Source organism: Sus scrofa, chromosome 17 (genome assembly GCF_000003025.6).
Source record: "Sus scrofa isolate TJ Tabasco breed Duroc chromosome 17, Sscrofa11.1, whole genome shotgun sequence".
In the NCBI taxonomy this organism is placed as follows: domain Eukaryota; kingdom Metazoa; phylum Chordata; class Mammalia; order Artiodactyla; family Suidae; genus Sus; species Sus scrofa.
In genome coordinates this window covers 46,101,513-46,123,522 of record NC_010459.5, presented here as the reverse complement: position 1 = coordinate 46,123,522, position 22,010 = coordinate 46,101,513, and the positions used below count along the sequence as shown (strand labels likewise).

Sequence of the window (22,010 nt, the reverse complement as noted above, 5' to 3'; positions counted from 1 at the left end):
AAGGATCTTCCAGTAGAAAATGTAGTATTTGCTTTTCCATTTTGAGTAACACACTAAATCTGATCAAAGAAAGGTTACTTCCATTTTTACGTAGCAGACATTAAAGACAATGGAATCAGACTCCAACAAAACACTAATTACAATGACCACTTCCAGAAAGTGGGATTACCAGACTAAACGAGAGCCCAAGTATTAGGAACTCTTTCTTAATAAGAGTTCAACTAATTTAAGTTTGAAAAAGGTTTCATCATTTAAAATCTACTGATTTAGATAAAACTGTATAACAGATTAACTACAAAATCTTTTAACTTAACCTGTTAAAGGGGCCAATGACTTTGGCAAATTTGATCAACAGCACAAAATGTTATCCAAATTGAGTAATTTATTGCTGGTCTGAGGCTTGCCTTGTTTTACACTTAAGTAGAATTCACACTGTTTTCACGAATAGCAAATTATCAATATTTAAAGGAATTTAAGAGTGACCTATTCAATAAGGCAATCATCTTGGTAGCAAATTTTTATTGAAATCTTACATAACTCAAGCTTTATAAAAAGCCAACATAATTAAAAATTGGGTTCTCCCTCTAAAGCCTTAAGTATTCAAAGCTTGAAACGGTTAATTTAAAAGCAAACAAATATAACGACAACAAAACCCCTGCAGCAGATCCTGCTGAAATACTTAAAAAAAAAAAAAAAAAAATCTAAATGAGCTTAATCTTTACAAAAGTTGTTTTAGCTCAAAAGCTATAAAATCAAAAGTTATCTTAATTCTACAAAGAAGGGAGAGGATCTTTGACTTCATGGCATTTCTTTAGAACCTCATCTTTTTCATCGAATTTGGCCACAAATCAAATTTTTGTGTGCCCCTCTTTTCAGGAGATTCCACTCGCAGAAGAGGCCAAATATAAACATGGAAGAGTAACTGCCTAAGCAAGTAGGAAAAGTGTTCCGTTATAGTGTGCAAAGAACCAAAAGTTCTGGGTTAATCCCTGGAACTCGATCTGGATCGTGACCTTGACTTTGAACGAGATCGAGAACGGGATCTTGAAGCTCTTTTTGGTGGAGGAGACACAGAACGGGCCTTTGAGGGTGGAGCAGGTAGGGGTGAATGGGAACGAGACTGGCTCCTTGATCTAGATTTTGACTTTACATCACCTTTTCCATTTTCTTTGGGGGAACGAGATCGAGAACGAGACCTGCTTCGAGATTTCTCATACTCATCCTTTGATCTGCTTCGAGAGCGTGAACGGGATCCCCGATCAGACTTGGCCTTAGACTTGCTTTTTGATCTAGATTTTCTGCCCTTTGAACGGGAACGTGATCGACCTTTGCTCCGAGACCTGGATCTAGACAAGAAAAGCCAGATTGCTCAATATCTCGCCAGGACACCCAAGTGCTCTATGAAACAAAGTATGTTATTCAGAAAAACACTCAAGGACACATTTACCGGGAGCGACTTTTCGAGATACTTCGAGATCTACTGCGGCTACTCCTACGACTCCTACTTCGTGACCTTCTTCTAGATCGTGACCTACATGTAACAGGAAATAGGATAAATCTTCATCCCAAGACATCTCGACATGAATATTTGTACAACTTCCAATACGGTGTACCAAAAGAAACTAATATTCCCCCCCTCCATACCCTTCAACAAGTTACCTTGATCTGCTTCCAGAGTAAGACCGCCTATGGCTTGTTCGCGGTTTATCTTCAATGAGTCTGATATTTCTCCCATTGATTTCTGTACCATCCAGCTTATCTAAAGCACGCTTCATGTCAGAGTAGGAGCGAAACTCAATGACGCCTTCGTTTGTGCGTTCTTTGTGAGCATCCGCATAGGTTACTTCACCTGCTTGCCTCATGAAATCCTAAAAGAGCAGTAAGACCGGTCAGACTCAGAAATCTAAAGGAAAAAAGATCTATGTGCTATATTTGATTCTCAGAAATGAAAGAGCAATACAAAAGCCTACCTTCTAAACATTAGTCATACCACCTTTAAGTTATAGCACTTACCTTTAAATCCTGCCAACTGCAACGACTAGAAAGATTTTCTACAATAAGCCTGAATTCTGTGCGTACAGGTGGTCCGTATTTGTCTCTGCCAGAGGTTCTCCGACTGCTGTATCCACCTCCACCACCTTTATCACATGAAGAGAACAATTAGGTGTTTTGTAATGATAGGGATGCATAGTTTTTGAAAGTTAGTACAAACATATTAACTTTTATTTACTGGAGTAGGACTTTGCTATTATATTGCTAAACCTTCGATACAGTTGTGATTTGCCATAAATTAAATTAAGGGCAAGTCAAATAGACTAAATCCAACTAAACTTCTCCTACAATCTGTTAGAGAGTGACTGCTCCTTTATTCAATTTACCTCGCTAAGTTTTATTTTACAGAACATTGTAAAATATAAAACTTAACTGATTACATGCATTTCTACATTTTACAAAAATGTTTACTAGTTACACTAAGTACTTACATCACAGTGTGAGGTTTTTGGTGGTGGTTTGGCCACAAAACACGCAAGGTAACAGTCACCTAGTTCAGATTAACCAGTTTTGTCTAACCCTCGGAATCCTCACCATCACCCTGCGTCTAATGGCAAAAGGCTGCTGTCGTCATGGCTTCCGGTAAGGTCAGCCAAAGGGTCATAGGGCAAGGGTCACACAATGTATGGAAAAGCCAAGGCCAATCAGGAAAGGCAGTCATCTTAGCCTCAGTGGACACAGCCTCAGCCCCATTGGTCACTTTCAAATTGAAACATCAAGGACTTGTTAAAAAGTTTGAATTCAACATGCAACAATTTCAACATCAAACATTTAACATAACCAAAATCCCCCCACCTCCTCCCCATAACATGCCCCAACTAGTTCAAATATAGCATAAAGCTCATTTAGATCTACTTTGTGGTACAATACCACATTACGTCAAAATAACATTTTCTTTGGCCCCTGCCAATTTTAATAACTTTAAGTCCTAAGCTTCAAACTCCACCCCTTCCCCCGCCCCCAACCCCACCTCCACCCCAGCCTGTCCCCAAACCTCCATGCTAAATCATTCACATTTCTACCTAATGCACTGACAGGTAAGCGAGGGAGATACAAGTACAGCCAACCCTCGCTTCCTCCGTAGGCAGAGCCCACGACAGTGCTGACAGGGGCCCAGCACACGTTACCCCCTCCCGACTAAGCAACTCCCGCCCCCAAACACACAAACTCCCGCTAGGCAAAACCCACCACCCAATCCCCGCGCTCCGGCGTCCCGTGGCTTTCCCGGGCAGGCGTGAAGGCAGCGGGCCCCGGGGACACCCGAGTCAAGCGACCCGGGCCAACGCGCCTGCCCGGCTGGGAGGCCCCACCCCGCCCCCCTAAGCCTGCACCCGCCCCCGGGGTCCCAAGGACACGGAGCGCGCGGGGGTGGGACTCACTGCGGCTTCCGTAGCTGTAGCCGTCGCGATCGCGGCGCGGGCCCCGGGCGTGCTCCACGATCACGCGCTCGCCGCAGAGCTCCTTGCCGTTCAGCTCGTAAACGGCGTCGTCGGCGTCGCGGGAGTCCTCGAACTCCACGAAGCCGTACCTGAGGGCGGCGCGAGGGCCGGAGACCGGCGGACGTCGTTAGGCCGGGGGCGCGCACGCGCGCTGCTCCCGCTCCTCGCGCGCTCCCGCGGCCCCGCGCGGCCGCCATCTTGGCGGCCCTGCCACGCGGCACCGCGGCCTTGGCCGTCTCCTCCCTCCGATGGGCCCTGCCGCCGTAGGCCCGCGGCGCTGCGGGCGGACGCGGGCGCCCAGCCTCCGACTCACCCATTTTTAAGGTCAATTTCGAGAAGGCGGCCATAGCCGCTGAAAAAGCGCTGGATGTCCTTCTCCCGGACGTTGTAGCTCAGGCGTCCTATGTAGACGCGCGGCATGTCCGTGGCGGGCGAGGGGCCCGAGGGCTGGCTGTCGAACGACGAACCGCAAGGCAGAAGCCGCGGTGCGGGTGCGGGGACGGCAAAAGCCCGGACACGCGCCTCACACCGCAGTGGCGGCCGAGTCCAGCCACACAATGGTGCGCGCGCGCCTGGGCTACGCTATAAGGGCGAGCGGCCAGGGGCGGGGCCCGGCGCGTGACGTCAACGCGCAGCACGTACCCTCCCGCGCTGAAGCGCGGAGCGCGAGAGTGACTTGCGGGACCTCCGCGCTCCAAGTTTCAGGGAAGTGCGGTTCTATTCGCTCACCGAACTTTCTCCACACATCTTTGTAGACGTCGTATCCCGTCGTCCAGTCAAGGACTTGTTTTCTAATCTGTACCTTAAAAAAAACTTCCTCTGTGAGTTCTCTCCGGGACTCGCGCTTGGGAGGCCGGCTAGGAAAATCCCTCTTTTCATTGGTTATCGAGGTTGTCACTATAGGCCTCCCTGGTCTCTGATTGGTTTTGGGAACGAGGCTGCAAATTTCCCCTATGGATCGCTCAGCTTGCGCTCTGCCTAGTGTAGAAGGCGTTCTCCACACGGTTAGCTGCCTATTTCCACAGAATCCGAAGTTAGCGCTCTGAGGTCGTGGTGACGCGGTCGGGAGCGCACGGTACTGCTGGCTTCTATCCCTCGTGGTCCCACTTCACCGCCTCCTTTTACGGCCACCTGTCCTTCCAGGGGGTCTTTCTTGGAGCACCGTCACCTGGAGTCACCTGTAGATTGAGGTGTGCATGGCAACCCCCCCGGCTCGCTGCGGGTGCTGGAAAAGGGAGGCGGGCCAAGGCCTCCGGCCCAGAAAGTTGAGCAAGACCTGGCAACCTTCCCACAGAGGTACGCTCATTTTCTCCCCCGTGTGGAGAGGCCGTAGTCCCAACGCGATCCCTTCCCATTATCTATACCGCAAAAACACGCACATTTTGGAGTTTACCACTAGAGTTGCCAGTTAAAGCTGGCGAATTAGATGAAAACCAGGAGTAAAGTTTAAGTGGAGAGCAGAAGACCCTGGCGTCGTCTTGGAACTTAAGTAAGGGGAAGGAGTGCCTGGAGAGGTGGAGAAAAGAGCCCGAGGGCGTTGTGTCACACTAGCTGAGGGGAAAGGGCGTTGCCGCGATAATACTGGCTGTGTACGTATTTCTGTATATTCCAGCGCTTCGGGAGCAAGGCAGCCTTGCACTCTACAGCTTCTAGTTGGAAGGTGGCAGTTTTGCCCCCCGGGGGACATTTGGCAAAGTCAGGGGGTCTGACAGTTGTGACGACGGGGGGAGGGGGAGTGTTAATAACTGGCGGCTAGTGGTAGAGGCTACGCTCAGCTTAAAGTTAGGTGAATAAAACGTATTGATAGATCTTTAAAAAAAATTAGTGGGTCGTGATAATTAGGGAAAGGAGGATTAACAATGGGATAACATTTTTTTTCACCCTTCGAACTGTCAATATTTTAAAGTTTGTTAAAATTCACTATTGGCAAGAGGTGAACCAGGAAATGCTACTCTGAACATTCCTTTGGGGAAGGTAATGGGGCTACTTACTAAAGATGCATATGGGGAATGGGGTGTCACCTCCTCTCTCCTTGCAGTTCATTTGTCCAGAAAGAAAAATGCAACTGATGCCATTTCGGCGCTCTCTCACCTCTTTCTCCAGAGCCCAGTGGCTACTCTTAACAAAAAATTTGAATAGCGATGATAATATTTGGTACTCTCAGATATCATTATTGAAGGGACTGTTGGGCCATCCACATTCTGTGGACTCTTGCTGATAATCTCACTCACCTCTGTTGACATTTTGGAAGAAAAAGTCAAAGGAGAAAAGATGAATGCAGCATGGGATCTATCTCATTTCTTTAGACTCTGTGGCAGTGTCTGAAGTGTCTTTAGACATGATGGCAGATAAAATCAGTACTTTTGAAAGGTAACTGCAGGAGTCTTTCAGCCAGAGAGAGGAGCCTCAATCTGACCCAGAAGAGAGTTAATAACTTCAAATCTGTAATTGCCCAGATTGTAAAGTACAGCCTAGAGCTGGGCACACTTGTGGTTTTCAAGCTATTGGATATTTTTACATGTATTAATCAGAAACCAAAGGTATTTCCCAAGTACTGTGTGATTCAAAGTGATGTAAGCTGGATTCTGATAGGTTTTTCTGTTTTATACCTAAAAAATGTATCATTCTGGGGCTGTCATATTAATTGGATTTTGGGAAAACATGGCACCTCAAGTGGGTGGAGTGGAATGCCTTGTAGCAAACAATGGCCCCAGGCTGAATCAGGCCTGCCTCACGTTTCATAAATAAAATTCTACCTTTATGGTTGAGCAGGCCACAACCACTTACTTACCTATTGTCTGTAACCCACAACCACAGTACTGAATAGCAGAGATTGCCCACAAAACCTAATGTGTTTACAAGCTGGTTCTTTACAGAAAAAGTCTGCCTACCTTTGGTCCATGTTGTAAAGATGCCTGTGGTATGTTGTTGAGTAAAAAAGGCTAGTTTTAATATATGCATGGTTTCATTTTTTTGTTTGTTTGTTTGTTTTTTGTCTCTTGAGGGCCGCATCTCCGGCACATGGAGATTCCCAGGTCAGGGGTCCAGTTGGAGCTGTAGCTGCTGGCCTATACCAGAGCCACAGCAACGCGGGATCCGAGCCCCGTCTGCAAGCTACACCACAGCTCACAGCAACACCAGATCCTTAACCCACTGAGCGAAGCCAGGGATCGAACCTGCAATGCCATGGACCCTAGTTGAATTGTTTCCATTGCGCCATGGTGGGAACTCCTGATTTCATTTTTATAAACAACAACCACCTCAAACCCCCAAGCCCCAACCCTATGTGAGTGTATATGTGGGTAAGAGTTGGTTTTGTGGTTGTCTTTGAAAATTAGTGGGGGCAGGTCCTACCCAATCATGTTTCTGTTAATCTGTTAATCCTCTCCCAGCATGCCTTACCTCTCCTTCTCCTACCACCCACCTACCACAGGGCCTTGGCATTGACCATCTCCCAGTATCTGAAGCTCTCTTTTCCGGTGGTTTGTCCCCTCACTTATGGTTTTTGCTCAAAATTATTTTGTCCCACCTCTAACCACTCATTTTATTTTCTCTAATACTATTTTATTGAGATAGTATTGACATATAACACATGTAAGTTTAATGGAGTTCCCACTGTGGCTCAATGGCATCAGTGGCGTCTCTGCAGCACCAGGATGCAAGCTCCTCCCCTGGCCTAGTGCAATGGGTTAAGGATCCAGGGTTGCCTCAGCTGTGATATAGGTCACAGATTATCATCAGATCTGATGATTCCTGGTCCGGGAACTCCATATACCTTGAGGTGGCCAAAAAAAATAAAGTAAATGACACATGTACAGTGTGATGATTTGATACATGTTTATATTGCAAAATGATCATCACAGTAAGGTTAGTTAACAGCTCCATCTCCTCGTAGAATAACTCGTTTTTGGTGTGTGTAGGGGGTGATAATTTTTAAGATCTATGCAACTTTCAATTCGTTAATACAGTATTGGTAATTAATTATAGTCCCTATGCTGTATATGAGATTCCCTAGAGCTTATTCATCTTAGAGCTGGGAGTTTGTGCCTTTTGACCTACATCTCCCGATTTCTCCCACTTCCAAGCCCTTGGCAACCACTATTCTACTTTGTTCTATGAGTTGAACATTTTTAGCTTCTGTGTGTAAGTGAGAGCATGTGGTATTTGTCTTCCTCTGACTTATTTCACTTAGTATGATGCCCTCAAGGTCCACTTACGTTGTGGCAAGAGGCAGGGTTTCCTCCTTTTTTTATGACTGAATAACATTTCATTGTGTTTGTGTATATATCGTAGTTTCTACATTTTCTTTATCTTTTTTTTTTTTTTTTTTTTTTTAAACTTCAGTGGCTTGATGTGGATTTCAGTTCCCAGACCAGGGATCCAACTCCAGCCAAAGTGGTGAAAGCGCCAAGTGCTAACCACTAAACCACCAGGGAACTCCCCTTTATCCATTCCTTCATTGTGGGCACTTAAGTTGTTTCAATGCCTTGGCGGTGTGAATAATGCTGCTATGAACATGGGAGTACAGATATCTCTTTGAGAGAGTACCTCCGTTTTTTTGGGGGTATGCTGTATACCCAGTAGTGAAATTGCTTGATCATAAAATAGCTCTATTTTTATTTTTATTTAAAATTTTTTTTTTATTTTTAGGGCTGCACCTGCAGCATGTGGAAGTTCCTGGGCTAGGGGCCGAATTGGAGTTACAGCTGCTGCTGTACACCACAGCCACAGCAACGCCAGATCCGAGACTCATCTGTGACCTACATCACAGCTCATGGCAACGCTGGATCCTTAACCCACTGAACAGGGCCAGGGATTGAACTTGAATCTTCATGGATACTAGTCAGGTTCGTTTCTGCTGAGCCACAACGGGACCTCCTAATAGCTCTATTTTTAATTTTTTGGAGAACACCCACATTGTTTTCCACAGTGGCTGCACCAATTTACACTCCCATCACCAGTGCACAAGGGTTTCTCCCCCCCGCCCCCATCCTCACTTTTTGTTCACAGCCATTATGACAGGTGTGAGGTGATATTGTGGTCACCTGCTTTAAAACAGCATCCCTCTCTGCACTCTATTTTCTTACCCTGTTTCATTTTTCTTTATGGAACTTTCACCACATGACATGTTTTTATTTACTCTCTCTCCACCCCCTAATGGAGTGTAAGTGTCCTTGGAGCAGGGATGTTTCTCTCTCGTCCCTGCTATGTCCCCAGCATGGAAGAAAGTGCCAGGCTCACTGTCAGTTCTCAGCCCTGGTAATTGTTCAGAGCCAGTGAAGTGAGCATCTCCATTCAGCAGATACCAGGGCACTGAAGGGCTCATCAGGACATGCTGGTGGGACGGAATCTTCCTCCCCCGGCTCCTTCTCACCCACTGCCCAGACACTACCCCCTCTGAGGGCTGAGAGGTGTGCAGAAATGCTCTCTCCAGGCTCTACATTTCCTCCACTAAACTTACCTAGACAGAGAAAGAAGGCTGGCATGGCTGTGGAGCCACTGGAATTCTACATTGTCAGAAGGAGGGCAAATTAATGCAGTCACTTTGGAAAACTGAGTGGTGGTGTCTACTAAAGATGAAAGCTGCTAGCGTTTACCCCTATGACCTAACAATTCCATACCCAACAGAACCGTGTACATACTCTCTCCTTAGGGAATGTGCTAGAAATTCATAGCAGCGTGATGTGTAGTGGCCCCCAAACTGGAAACCACTCAGATACCATCAACAGGAGAATGGACAAATCAGTTGTGGTTTATTCACACCTCATACTACTACCCAGCAACAAGAAGGAACCACAACCATACACAGAACATCAGAGGCTCTCATAGCTATGTAACCGTCCTAGCAAGACAGAGAAATCCATCCTGTGTGATTCCATAATGTAAGACTGAGAAACAAGCAAAACTAGGCTATGCTGTTAGAAGTCAGACTGGGGGGCCTGGGGAGTGACTAGATTAGAGGCTTCTGGGGCTCTGGTCATATTTTATTTCTTGAGCTGAGTGCTGGTTACACAGGTGTGCTCTGTTTGTGAGAATTCATTAAGCTCTGCTTAAGGTTTGTACACTGCGGTATGTGTGTTGTACTTCAATGGAATGTTAAAAAAAAAAGGTTAAAAAAACCCTCTCAAAATTATAACTGGAGTTCCCTGGTGGCGTAGTGGTTTAGGATCTGGCATTGTCACTGCTGTGGCTCAGGTGGCAAGTTCAAACAAAAAAAAGAAAAGAAAAAAGAAAATTACAACTTACTTGACCTGGAGCCCTGTGTGTCATACCGGGGATGAAAGGTCTACTGAGGACTTGATTCATAATCTTTGCCCATGAATGTCGATTTTAATCAGTTTGTTTCCAATTATGTTTGTTAGGTACACTAATTGCTTCATGGCCGGGAAGATATGGCTCTGTCGCCACCTGGTGGGCACTTTGTTGGTAGATAAAGTGTTGTTACAGTGGTACATAAATTCCACCTGCTGCTTCATCCGTGCTCATGAAGTTCAGTGGTAGAAGGTCTTTGAAGGTCCTTGAATCCAAACCTAATTGTCAAGCCCTTATTGACCCAGAACTTTTCTGGATTTTTCTGGAACACCGCCTCTGATGGAGAGTTCACTGCCTAACCGGGAAGCCAAGTCCATTCTTGGATGCCTCACACTGTGATTGCATTCTTTATAGAAAGCGAAATAATTGATGCCTTGAGTTGTCTTCACACTAGTCCTGGCCGAGCCCCTGAGGCTGTTCAGTAGCCGTGTCTGTTTCCCACACATAGGTCTTTCAGATATTTGGGGACAGCACTGAGACCTTCTCCCTGTTCACGTGCTCTTTGGGCTGAATGTCTCCTGTTGTCCCTCAATCTTTCCTGGGGCCTGCTTTCAAGTCCATTTGTCATCTTGGCTCATGTGTTGGGACTCATTTGTGACCCTCTTCAGGTGTGGCCCTCAGAGCAAGGTGGTGCCTCCCTGGGCTTGTCTGGATGTGCCCATTGCTGCTGCCAAGTCCTGTTCTCTGGGCCAGTTGAGAGCTGCGGCTGCTGTCTGATTCCTCTCTCAGCCCTACCTCTTCTGCTATGTGGAACCAAACTGGGATCAAGAAGCTCCTGGAATAACCCACTTTGGCAAACAGTGTTTGCCTTGTGAATTGAAGGAGGCTAGGCTGCAGGGTGGAAATTCAGTGCTTATGGGCAGGTGGACTTAGAATCACTGCTCCAGTGCCCTGGCAGCCCAGAGACAGAAGAGCAGGTGAGGATGATCCATCCTCATGTCAGGTGAAGAGCAGGAGGCCGGGGAGGCAGTCTGAAAAGAATTTCTGCAGAACCCACAGCAGACTTCAGTGAAGCCTGTGGGCTCCAGGCCTGTCAGAGTCCCATGAGAGGCAATGCAGGTCCCCTCACAGATGTTCCCTGAGGCTGGTCCATGAGGGAACTTGGCACTTCTTCTTCCACCTGGCACCGAGCTGTGGCTTGCAGACATTTTACCCATCATTAGCTCCACATGCTGTTATTTGGACAGAGTTAAGCTGAAACTTATTCCTGAATGCCTTGTCAGTGCTCATCCTTATCACTGCAGCTCTTCGCCTGGCAGCAAAAGCTGTGTCACATGGTGGTGGCCCTTCAATGTCATGGGCAGAGAAGCTGAGTGGAACCTACCAGAGAGCATCCAGGAATGTGCCCAGGGCATGGAACCCACCTCCTAGCGGAGGGAGGGGAAATAGGTCTTTTTAAAGGCATCTTGCATGGTCCAGGCATTGTGCTAGGCTCAGGGGACATCACCAGGATCAAGATGAACCCAGCCAGGTGCCCTAAAAATCGTAGTCCCAAGGCAGTGATCCTTGGATATTGGTGAGCGTGATTTCAACACAAAGCCATGCGGGCTCCATCCCTCAGAGTTGAATCAGTAGGTGTGATGCAGGGCCTGGGAATCTGCATGTTTAACATCCTTGGCATGATTGTAAAGCTGATGTCAGGTGACCATGCTTTGGGAAATGTTGGCCTGGGCCCTCACACTCAGATATGGTCTGGGACCTTCCCTCCTATCAGCTTTCCCTGAGAGCCTGTTAGACATGCAGACATGCAGAATCTTAGGCTCCATACCAGAGCTACTGAACCATAACAGGCATTTTAACAAGATGCCCAGAGACATTCGTGTATATGTTCAAGTCTGAGAAGCATTGCCGGTGCAAGGTACAAGGGAGTCTTGCTTTTGACCTTTCTTATGTACTATTTTGATAAGAGAAAGAGTGTATTCATGCATTAGTTGATAATTAAAATAAATGAATGAAAATCTTTGCAAAAACCAGGAGAATCTTGTATGTGAATGGTTACAACAGTTCTATTTATAATGGCCCCAAACTGCAAGCAGCCCCGATGTCTATCAACAGGTGCATGGATAAACAGAAGGTGGCAAATTCGAAAAATAGAATACTGGAGTTCCCATCGTGGCTCAGTGGTTAACGAATCTGACTAAGAACCATGAGGTTGCGGGTTCGATCGCTGGCCTTGCTTAGTAGGTTAAGGATCCGGTATTGCCATGAGCTGTGGTGTAGGTCGCAGACGCAGCTCGGATCCCGAGTTGCTGTGGCTTTGGTGTAGGCCGGTGGCTACAGCTCCGATTTGACCCCTAGCCTGGGAACCTCCATAAGCCGCAGAAGCGGCCCAAGAAATGGCAAAAAGACAAAAAAAAAGAAAGAAAAAAAAAAAGAATAAGAAAAATAGAATACTACTCAGCAATCAAAAGGAACAATGTGGATGAATGCATTATACTATGTGAAAGGAGCTTAACTCAAAAATCTGCATGCTGGGATTTTTTGTTGTGGCGTAGGGGAAACGAATCCAACTAGTAACCGTAGGGTGGTAGGTTCAATCCATGGTCTTGCTCAGTGGGTTAAAGATCCAGCTTTAACTGTGGTGTGAGCCGTGGTGTAGGCCTCAGATGCGGCTCGGATCCTGCTTTGCTGTGACTGTGATGTAAGCTAGCAGCTGTGGCTCCAGTTTGACCCTAGCCTGGGAACTTCCATATGCCGCGGGTGTGGCCCTAAAAAGCAAAATCAATCGGTCAGTCTACATGCTCTGTGAGTTCACTTATGTGATGTCCTAGAAAAGGCAGAACTAAAGGGACAGAAACAGATTAGTGGTTATGGGGGCTGGTGTTTGGAGGGGAAGATTGACTGCAGAGAGGCAGGAAGGAATTTACGGAGTGAGGGAAATGTTCCATGTCATGGTCATGGTGGTTTGTGCACGAAGTATGCATCTACCCAGACTCATTGAAGCAGATGCTTAAAATGGGTGAACTTGACTATCTGTAAGTTATACATCAATAAAAGTGATTAGGAGTTCCCACTGTGGCTCAGCAAGTTAAGAATCCAACATAGTGTCCATGAGGATGTGGGTTCGATCCCTGGCCTCGCTCAGTGGGTGAAGGATCTGGCATTGCCACAAGCTGTGGTATAGGTCACAGATGTGGCTTGGATCCAGTGATGCCGTGACTGTGGTGTAGGCCAACAGCTGCAGCTCTGACTTGACCCCTAACCTGGGAACTTCCATATGCCTCAGGTGTGGTGGTAAAAAGAAAAAAGAAAAAGTGGGAGTTCCTGTTGTGGCTCAGCAGAAACACATCTGACTAGTAACCATAAGGACGCAGGCTTGATCTCTGGGTTAAGGATCCAGCATTGCTGTGAGCTGTGGTGTAGGTTGCAGAGGCGCCTCGGATCTGGAGTGGCTGTGGCTGTGCCATAGCCAAGTGGCTACAACTCTGATTCTACCCCTAGACTGGGAAACTCCATATGCTGTGGGTGCGGCCCTAGAAGGACAAAAAAAAAGTGATTTAAAAAAACAAAACCAAAGACACCCGATTAAGAGCATCCAGTGCTTTGGACCATCTGTATTGTTTCCAGAGAGCCTAGGTTAAGCCCTGCTTCCATGGCCCTGCAGCCCCCCCAATACCTGAGGGTTCTACTCATCTGGCCCCAAAGTGAACACTGGTCCTCCAGGCCTGAAGGGGGCGCTGTTTTCCTGCAGTGTCTCACTTGAATAGTTGACCAGAACCTTGTTTTCAGCTACAGGCCAGTGTCCTAAAGAGAGTGTTCTATTAAACAAGGAGACTGTGAGGCTGAAGTTGCTGTAAAGCTTTGGTGGCCTTTGTGTTTTTTTTGTCTTTTTGCTATTTCTTTGGGCCGCTCCTGCGGCATATGGAGGTTCCCAGGCTAGGGGTCCAGTCGGAGCTGTAGCTGCCAGCCTACACCAGAGCCACAGCAACACGGAATCCGAGCCGCGTCTGCAACCTACACCACAGCTCACGGCAACGTCGGATCGTTAACCCACTGAGCAAGGGCAGGGATCGAACCCGCAACCACATGGTTCCTAGTCGGATTCGTTAACCACTGTGCCACGATGGGAACTCCTTTGGTGGCCTTTGTAAACAGGCTAAAACCTAAGCATATAAATGCCTCAGGATAAAAATGGAAACCTAAGGATAACCAGTCACAGCCAACAAGGCTTTAGGCTGTAGCCTTTCTTTGCTTTTGCACCTTCTCTATGTTTTTTTCCACAACCCTATGGGAGGGGGCATTCCTAACTACTTCTCGTTTATTGCTGCCTGAGTCACATTAATTTTTGCTCAAATAAACTCTTCGTGTGCTTCAGTTTATCTTTAGCAAGGATTTAAAGCATGTCCTGGAAACCAGATTGCCTGATGGATGGTCAAGCCAGTCAAGATGGCTGTCCCCTGGCTCTCTGTACATCTAAAAACCAGTGCCTGCTTCACCTACACCCTATGCATGTGACTGACCTTCCTATGTACTTGCCCCAGGCCGCAGCTAGTGAGAGTTTATCAAAGGGGCCTGCCCCTCTGCTAGTTTCCCTAGTAACCGAGGAGCCCACCTGACTCAATTCCCCCAATAACTGCAGTTTCACCCCCGACCCCCACCCCTGGGAGTGAAGACTGCCACCATGTCCTGCCTGTTCTCCGCTGCACATGGTGGGGTGTTGCTCCAGGACCTTGTTTCAGACACATAAGATCCCCCATCCATTAATCCTGCGGTGAATCTGTTGCTGACTTCAGGCTCGTTCTTCAGTCTTGAAGCTGGGCAGGTGCAGGCAGAGTGCAGCCTGCTGCTTGGCTTCTGTTTCCAGTTTAATCATCTACTAGAGATGTGACCTTGGACAAATTTCTTAACCTCTTTATATGCCTCAGTTTCCTTGTCTATAAAATGGCAAAAGGAATAGCATCTGTCATGAAAAGTGAGAATTTTTAAGTCATCATACAGCAGAAATTGACAGAACATTGTAAATCAACTAATTAAAAAACTAAAGAAAAAAGTAAAATCATCATTTCGTAAAGCATTTACAACAGTGCTTAGCACATAGAAGGCAGTAAATACGTGTTGGTTTTTATTATTTAGTAAATGCAAATTTCATCCATACCATTTTTTTCTTAAGGAGATCATTTTTATGGACTTGCTGCAAGCAGAGAACTCTTGGTTCTTCATCTTTTATGACAGGCTGATTCTAGAAGCAGCCTCTGATCCCATTCTAGTTGTCTTCACTGATGGAGGATTCCCAGGGAACAGCCACTTGGGAGGTGAGAGCAGGAGCTGGAGCAGGATGAGCTATGAATTTGGGGCTCAGCTGGGTCTGGGAATGTTTCAAGCTGTGTTCAAGAAGACAGGCTCAAATCCCTTCTCCCTGGAAACCTTTCTTGAACACTCTGGACTTTGCTTATCCCCGACAGGATGGGGTCTGATTGCTTAACCTCTCTGAGTTTCTCAGTCTCCACCTCTGAAAAATGGGATGATCCTGGCTCCTAGGGCTGTGTTGAAGATCAGGTAGGATGGCTCTTGGTGCTCATCTGAGTTTCGATTCCTCTAGAAACAGGCCTTGAGACAAAGGTGCAAGTGCAAATAGTTTATGTGGGAGGCGATGTCGGCGAACACCCCTAGGAGAGAAAAAATATGGAACAGAGTAGAGAAGAAAGCCACTAAAGGGTGCACAATTGGGCTGATGACGTAGTAGACAACTGGGCCTTAAGTCCCCTGGAGTCTGTGGGAGCCAGTGCAGAACACACCTCAGACTAGTGAAGAGAATGGCTTTTTCTCAGCTGAGGGTGGGGAAGTGGGGGTATCTGTACCTTAGCTGGTCAGCTGCGCTGGAGAATGGCGGCTACCAGGAGCATTCATTCCCTGCCACTTCCAGCTTGCCCTTGTGGCCAAGGAATGTCTCCTTCAGGCAGAAATCAAGGCCTGAGGCAGAGAGGCTCAGGTGTTCGTAACTGGGGAGGTGAGTGTTGAGAAGATGAAGCAGCTAGCTCAGTGTCTGCCACGGCACCTCGACTCACCTCCCTGTGCAGTTTCGTTTTCATGACATCTTCCTCTGATGAGAATGGATTGTTGTATGGCTTCTGTGAACTGACCTGGGGCACTTAGCATGCAGCACACTCCAGCTGGCATCGTACAAGATTGGGGGCCAGATGGGCTTTGGCTCTAAACCAGCCTGGCAGATGCCTAGAGGCGGGGAGGGTGGAGGTCAGGGGACTGGCTCCATGGCCCACTCCTGGTAGGGCTGTGGGCTGTGTAAATGGTGAATGTCTGTTTCAAAATGTTGGCCACCAGTGTCTTGGATGTGACTCGGTTAAATCATGAGTACACCCCTCCTACCATCTTGCTGTAATTTTTTCTTTATGTCTTTGGATGTAGACATCTTTTTTGGGTAGGTTCCAATCTTTTTTTTAATCAATGGTTTTTCAGCAGTTAGTTGTGATTTTAATGTGCTTTGGATGTAACTTGGAGGAGTACCTGGATGAAGAGGGTAGGGGGCTTTGGAATTATCCAGCTTTTTACTTTTCTGGCAGTGTGTCAAGTTCTGCCTTTAGGTCATCTTGTTCTTCATCTGTAAAATGGACATAATAATGGCCTGAGGCTTGTAGGATTGAATTGAGAGGGAAGTAATGGTGCACCTTTAGTTTGTGGCCTGGTTGACCAGATGTCCCCAGGTGTTTTCTATAAAGGGTGAGGCAATGCATACTTTGGCATTGTGGGCTAAATCTCTCCAGCTCCCGCTCCAGTTGCCCTTGGAAGGTTCAAGACCCCATAGGATGTGTATGTAAAAGTTTTAAAAACACGTGCTGACCCTTGTGGTGGTGAATGGGCAGAATGGGAAGGTTTTATATCTTAGTCCTTCTCTGGGCTCAGCATAGGACCTGGTGCATAGTAGGTGCTCAGGAAGTATTTACTGAAGAGAGAAAAACAACATATGCCCCAGGAAAGAGAATGGCCTTTGGAATCAAACAGACCTGGGTCCAAATCCACGTATTTTCTGTGTGACTTGCATTAAAGGGAAAATTATTCATGACCTTTTGTTAAAAACAGAAAGGAGACTCAATTCGGGGGGAAATCAAGATAAATGTAGGGACGACTGCAGCAGGGGTTTTGTGGTAGGGAGTGATTGAGCTCAACTCTGAACATAATAAGGAAAACAGGTAATTTATAGCCAAAGAGCAGGGTGTGGGGATTGACAGGTGGAAAATTACCAAGAGGAACCATCAGGAGTAAGGGATGATTCCAGTTAAACCAGCAGCAACAGGATTCTTGCTGAAGGCAGGCCAGGATGATTAGTCACCACCCGGGGGATGGCAGAGGATGAGGAACCTGATCAAATGTTGAGTGTGATCAGATATCAAGGGTGGGGGACAATGGAAACCACCTTAGCAGGATTTTTGCAAAAATTGTTTGTTTGCAGATGTGAACACAGAAGCTCTAAAATCAGGCCGTAGCTGGGAAGAGAGTTCAGAGGAGCCTGATTCAAGTTTAGTCAAGGAGAGACTCTGTCACCTGTGCTGACACTTCCCTTCTCTGAGCCTCTTCATCTGTAAAATGAGCATAATCATCATACCTCCTGCATAAGATTGTTGCAAGTGTTACTGGAGATGCTGGGGAAAAGGAAAAGTGTGGATAATGAAAAAATTTGTTCTAAAAAGGAAACATCAAGTCTCCACCTTCCATGGTTTTTGACCCATGGCCTGCAACCCCTTAGGCCTCCTGGATTGCAGGCCATTTCTTGTCTTCCATCTGCACAACAGCCTTCTCTGGCTCCTCTTGGGCTCTGGGGGTGGGTGGGAGATGGCATCAGGAGGGAGACATGGGTGTCTGTAAAGAGGCTGAGGGGAGAGTCATGCTTCCTGTTCTGAATTCAGGGCCAGGTTGGCAGGAGCAGCAGACAATCAGTTTTTGCCCCAAGGGCTCGGTGTTGGCTGTGAAGAATTAACAGCCAGGAAAGGTGTCTGCCAATTATTTTTCCACTCAAGGTGCAGAGATTACAGAAACACAGCCGAGCCCATTTCAGATCCAGGCCTCCCAGCACTGGCTGACAATTACCACCTACTGACTTCCCTCCTGGGAGGGTGCAGAAGTCAGGGGTCTCTCTTCTAGCACCTGCTCGGACTTCCAAGTGTGTGCAGAACATTCCATGTTTCCACAGAGAAGAGGGGAAGGAAGGAAGGACACACGTGGATCTTGGTTTGGTTGTCCTAGAAGCAGGCCCTGAGACAAGGATTTGAGTCATGGAGTTTATTTGGGAGGCAATCCTGGGAAACACCAGTAGGAGGGTAGGGAAGTGAGAAGGGGAAGGGACAGAACTTAGAGGTGTATTATCAAGCCAGTTATGTTTTGGATGACGGAACTTAATCTCACCTGGGGACTGGAAATGGGATGACATATACACTTTGAAATTACCCCCTCAGAGCATGAAGGAGTTGGGGTATTTATACTCCTGGGCATCATTGGTTGAGGGCTGCTGCAAGGGTGTTAAATACCAGTGCTTCTAGCCTGTTTCACTCGGTGGTCAGACAGTCCTCAGGCAGGAAATGCAGGTGTGTTGCAGTTGGCATGCTCTGAAATGGTAAGGCCTGGTGGATTTGAGCCAGGCACTCATAGAGTCCCCTACAACATATATTGAAGACCTGCTCTGGTCCAGGCACTTAACATCTGCCCGCTCATTTTTTTTTTTTTTTTTTTGCTATTCTAGGGCTTCCCCCTATAGTTCCAGCTATCTATTGAGCTGTCCCCCCCCAGGCCACGCCTGGGTCCAGCCACGTCTGCGACCTACCCACAGCTCCCCCGATCCTTCCCTGACGCCATCGACCCCCTCATGTTTGTCATTTTAATTGTCATGGATTCATTTTTTTTTTTTGTCTTTTTTTAGAGCCTCACCCATGGCATATGGAGGTTCCCAGGCTAGGGGTGGAATCGGAACTGTAGCCTCCAGCCTACACCACAGCTCACGGCAATGCCGGATTCTTAACACTGAGCAAAGCCTCCTCATGGATGCCAGTCAGATTTGTTTCTACTGAGCCACAATGGGAACTCCTGCCATCTCATTTAATCTCCGTGTGTATCCAAGACTGAATCTTAGTTTATCTCCTCTTCTCAGTCCTGCTCCTCAGGGCTGGGACCAAGGTAAAGTGAGTGAGGCCTTCAGGCCAGGTGCAACATTTAAGGGGGCACCGAAAAGCAGAGCCATCAAATCATGTTTTATATTTACTTATTTATTTTTGCTGCAGCATGCAGCAGCTTGATGTGAAGCCTCAGTTCCCCGACCAGGGATGGAACCCAGGCCACAGTGGTGAAAACATGGAGTCCTGACCACTAGACCACGAGGGAGCTCCCTCAAATGATATTTTAATGCAATATATTTTTTAAAGGAACAAATGCAAAATGAAAAAAATCCACAATGAACAAAATATCAGCATTTGAAATCTAGACAGGATTGGTAAGAGTGCCAAGCTGAGCCGTACTGAAGCCTGAGGCAAAAGGAAAAATCAGTAATACTGATCTTGTTCATCATGGATTTTTTTTTTTTTTTGCATTCATTTTGATTAAAAAAAAAACTGCACTGGAACATTATTTGTCTTGATTACTGAGTTTTTGGGCACGCTCTTGTATTTAGTGCCTGAGGCAGTACCTCTCTTGTCACACCCTCGTCCTGGTCCTGCTCCAGCCTCTCCGTCTTCCCCATCTCGGCAGGTTGCACTCAGTCCACTCAGCCTCCAGTCAGACATCTGGGGTCCTCTGTGGCTCCTCTCTTTCCCATTACTGATCGTTCTGGTGCACCTCCAAGCATCTCAAGTCTGTCTTCTCTCCTCCATCTCCTTTGCCGCCACTCTCCACAATGAGGTCCCCATCTGTGGGCTCCCTTTGGCAGACAGGAGCAGCTTCCTGGATTTCCCATTAGCTCTGATATGCCCACGCATGTCAGTGTTTCCAGCAGACACAATGGCAGCTCTCTCTCTGGTCCTCTCATTACCTTCCCTTCCCCAGGTCCCCCCACACCTGTAAGTTCTCCTTCTAATAGGAAATAGCTTATTCCCATAGCATTTGCAGCGGCTCTAGTTCTGTGACTAAATCCTGATGACTACCCCATCTTTCTCCATCATCGAGGCTGCTCCACGTGGGCATGGGGGTACCCCAAGGCACAGTCTCCTCTTAGAGCTTCAACAAAGCAAAACTCCTTCTGATCTGTCTTAATCCCCTTATCTACTGGGATTACTATTTTCTTCCCTCCCCATTTTGGGCTGAGAGGTAGGGGCCCTGGGTCCTGGAGACCTAGGCAATGTGTTTCTCCCATCCATGCTCCTTCCAAGTCTCCCTCGTTCCTTGGGCCCACCTCCAGGTCTGGACGAGATCACCTTCTTCTAGGGGGGTAGGCACTTTCCTGACCTCTTTTCCTGAATCCCATCTCCTGATTATGTACAATAAGCTCCAGAGTCAGGTTTTGCCCTTGATATGTCCAAGGAGGGTTCTGGATTTAGGAAACTCTATCTTTTTTTCCTCCCATGGCCAGGTTTTAAGACTCCTGTCTCACCCTCTGAGATGGCCTACACTGTGTGGGGTGTGTTTCTCCTAGGGCTGCTCACTCGCCTTTGAGACAGACCTCATTCTGTCTGTGGAATGTGTATCTTCCAGGCCACTCACGCTTTCTGGGATGGCCCACACTCTGTCCGTGGAGTGTGTTTCGCCCAGGGCAGCTCTCTCGCCTTTTGAGTGTCTGCTGGGTCACTCTCACCTTCCAGGGTGTCCCACACTCTATCTCTATCAATAAATCCTTTTACTGAAAAAAAAAAAAAAAAAAAAAAAAAGGCTCCTGTCTCTAGACAGACTCAAAGGCAAACTGTGACCTCTTTATGTTTATGTCAGGTGGTTTCTGTATTCCCCTTAAGGCAGTAAATATCCTTGATTCAATTGGGGGGGGTGGGGGGCAGGGGTGAAGGACATAGAACATGGTGATTCATGGCAATTGGATGGATTCGTTGGAGAGTTTCAAAAATATTATCTCCTGAACACACTCAAGAGTCCTACAAAGCCCAGTGTGGAATGTCCCCTGCTGACCTCTTTACTCTTCAGTCCTGAATTTCTCCTCCCCTCTGTCCTTGGTGCTAGAGCCACAATGATCTCCTTTTGATGATGAGAAGGTATCCACATCTTTCCCTCCTTGGACCCCTGTCACCTACCTTGCTAGTCACTCCATGTACTTTCTCCTCTCCCCTCTCTTCCCACGGCTGGCTTTTCATCTTTCAGGCCTTGGCTCGCATGTCACCTCTGTAGGGAAGACCCCCCTTGATCACCCTATCTGAAGAGAGTCCCCCTTTCACAGCACCTCACTTGCTGCCTTCACAAGTTAATTATTTTAACGCATTTTTTAATTTGCTTTCCTGTCCCCTGCACCAGATCACACACTCGTGAGAAGCGTTTGCATTTTGTTGCCTACACTATCCCCGACACTCGATAGTGCTGGCACATAGTAGGTGCTTAATAAATATTTGTGGAAGAGCATCCTCATTTTCCCTTTCCATTTTATTGTCTTAAACACATTTTGCAGCCAGCCCAATGGGCCGTCTGGTTGACCCACCTTGGTTGTTATTTCTGGGGCTGAGTCTCCTTCTCATTCTTTAGAAGTGGCTGGGGATAGATCCTCCAGCATGTGATTCCTGGGCTTCCGTGAGACACGTGTTGCCAAGACTAATAATTGCAGCAGGCTGCTTTTTTCCCAGTAGGCTCCTCTCCCTACATCTGGTGAGGGAAGATCAGAGAGTTGGAACTGGTATTCGCTGAACTCACTATATCATAGCTCTGAGAGCTTGGGCAGGTTAATCTCTATGGGCTACACTTTTCCCATCGCTAAAATGGGACTAACAGTAATACAGGATTTCTCATCTTCAGCACTATTGACATTTAGGGTTTGATTCTAGGAAGAGTGGTGTGTGTGTCCTGTGTAGTGTAGGATGTTTAGCAGCATCTACCCACTAGGTGCCAGTAGCAAACCCAGTTATGACAATCAAGAATGTCTTTAGATATCGCCAAATATCTGTAGGGGATAAAAAGTCTCCCTTCCCCCCACCTCATTGAGAATCACTCCAATAATATCTCCCTTATAGGATCTTTGGTGGATTAGATGATAGAGGTCATGTTAAGTGTTTATAAATGTGCCTGGCACAGAGTAAGGATTCAATATATACATTTAAAATCTATTACTATTGTTATTATTAT

General features: G+C 47.0%; 1 protein-coding gene and 1 long non-coding RNA gene across 4 annotated transcripts in view; one reads left to right on the top strand and one right to left on the bottom strand.

Moving 5' to 3' along the window:
• On the bottom strand, nucleotides 983-3,911 carry SRSF6 (serine and arginine rich splicing factor 6). The gene is made up of 6 exons (NM_001077217.1): nucleotides 3,805-3,911; nucleotides 3,432-3,580; nucleotides 2,014-2,138; nucleotides 1,660-1,868; nucleotides 1,448-1,531; nucleotides 983-1,346 (listed from the first exon to the last, which is right to left on the bottom strand). The coding sequence occupies exons 1-6, from the start codon at nucleotides 3,909-3,911 to the stop codon at nucleotides 983-985; spliced, it is 1,038 nt and encodes a 345-aa protein (NP_001070685.1).
• Nucleotides 4,609-22,010, top strand: part of LOC100520338 — a 159,956-nt gene continuing 142,554 nt past the window's right edge. For all 3 annotated transcript variants that reach the window (XR_297849.3, XR_001300969.2, XR_001300967.2), the window contains exon 1: nucleotides 4,609-4,787. This is a non-coding gene — a long non-coding RNA (uncharacterized LOC100520338). The remainder of the gene's footprint in view (nucleotides 4,788-22,010) is intronic.

Excerpts from the sequence above, each read along its gene's own strand:
- SRSF6 (NM_001077217.1), bottom strand. The coding sequence starts at position 3,911 with ATGCCGCGCGTCTACATAGGACGCCTGAGCTACAACGTCCGGGAGAAG. Across the intron at positions 3,581-3,804 it reads GAAATTGACCTTAAAAATGG|GTACGGCTTCGTGGAGTTCG; the intron begins GTGAGTCGGAGG and ends CGCCGCCCTCAG. Across the intron at positions 1,347-1,447 it reads ATCTCGAAAAGTCGCTCCCG|ATCCAGGTCTCGGAGCAAAG; the intron begins GTAAATGTGTCC and ends TTTCTTGTCTAG.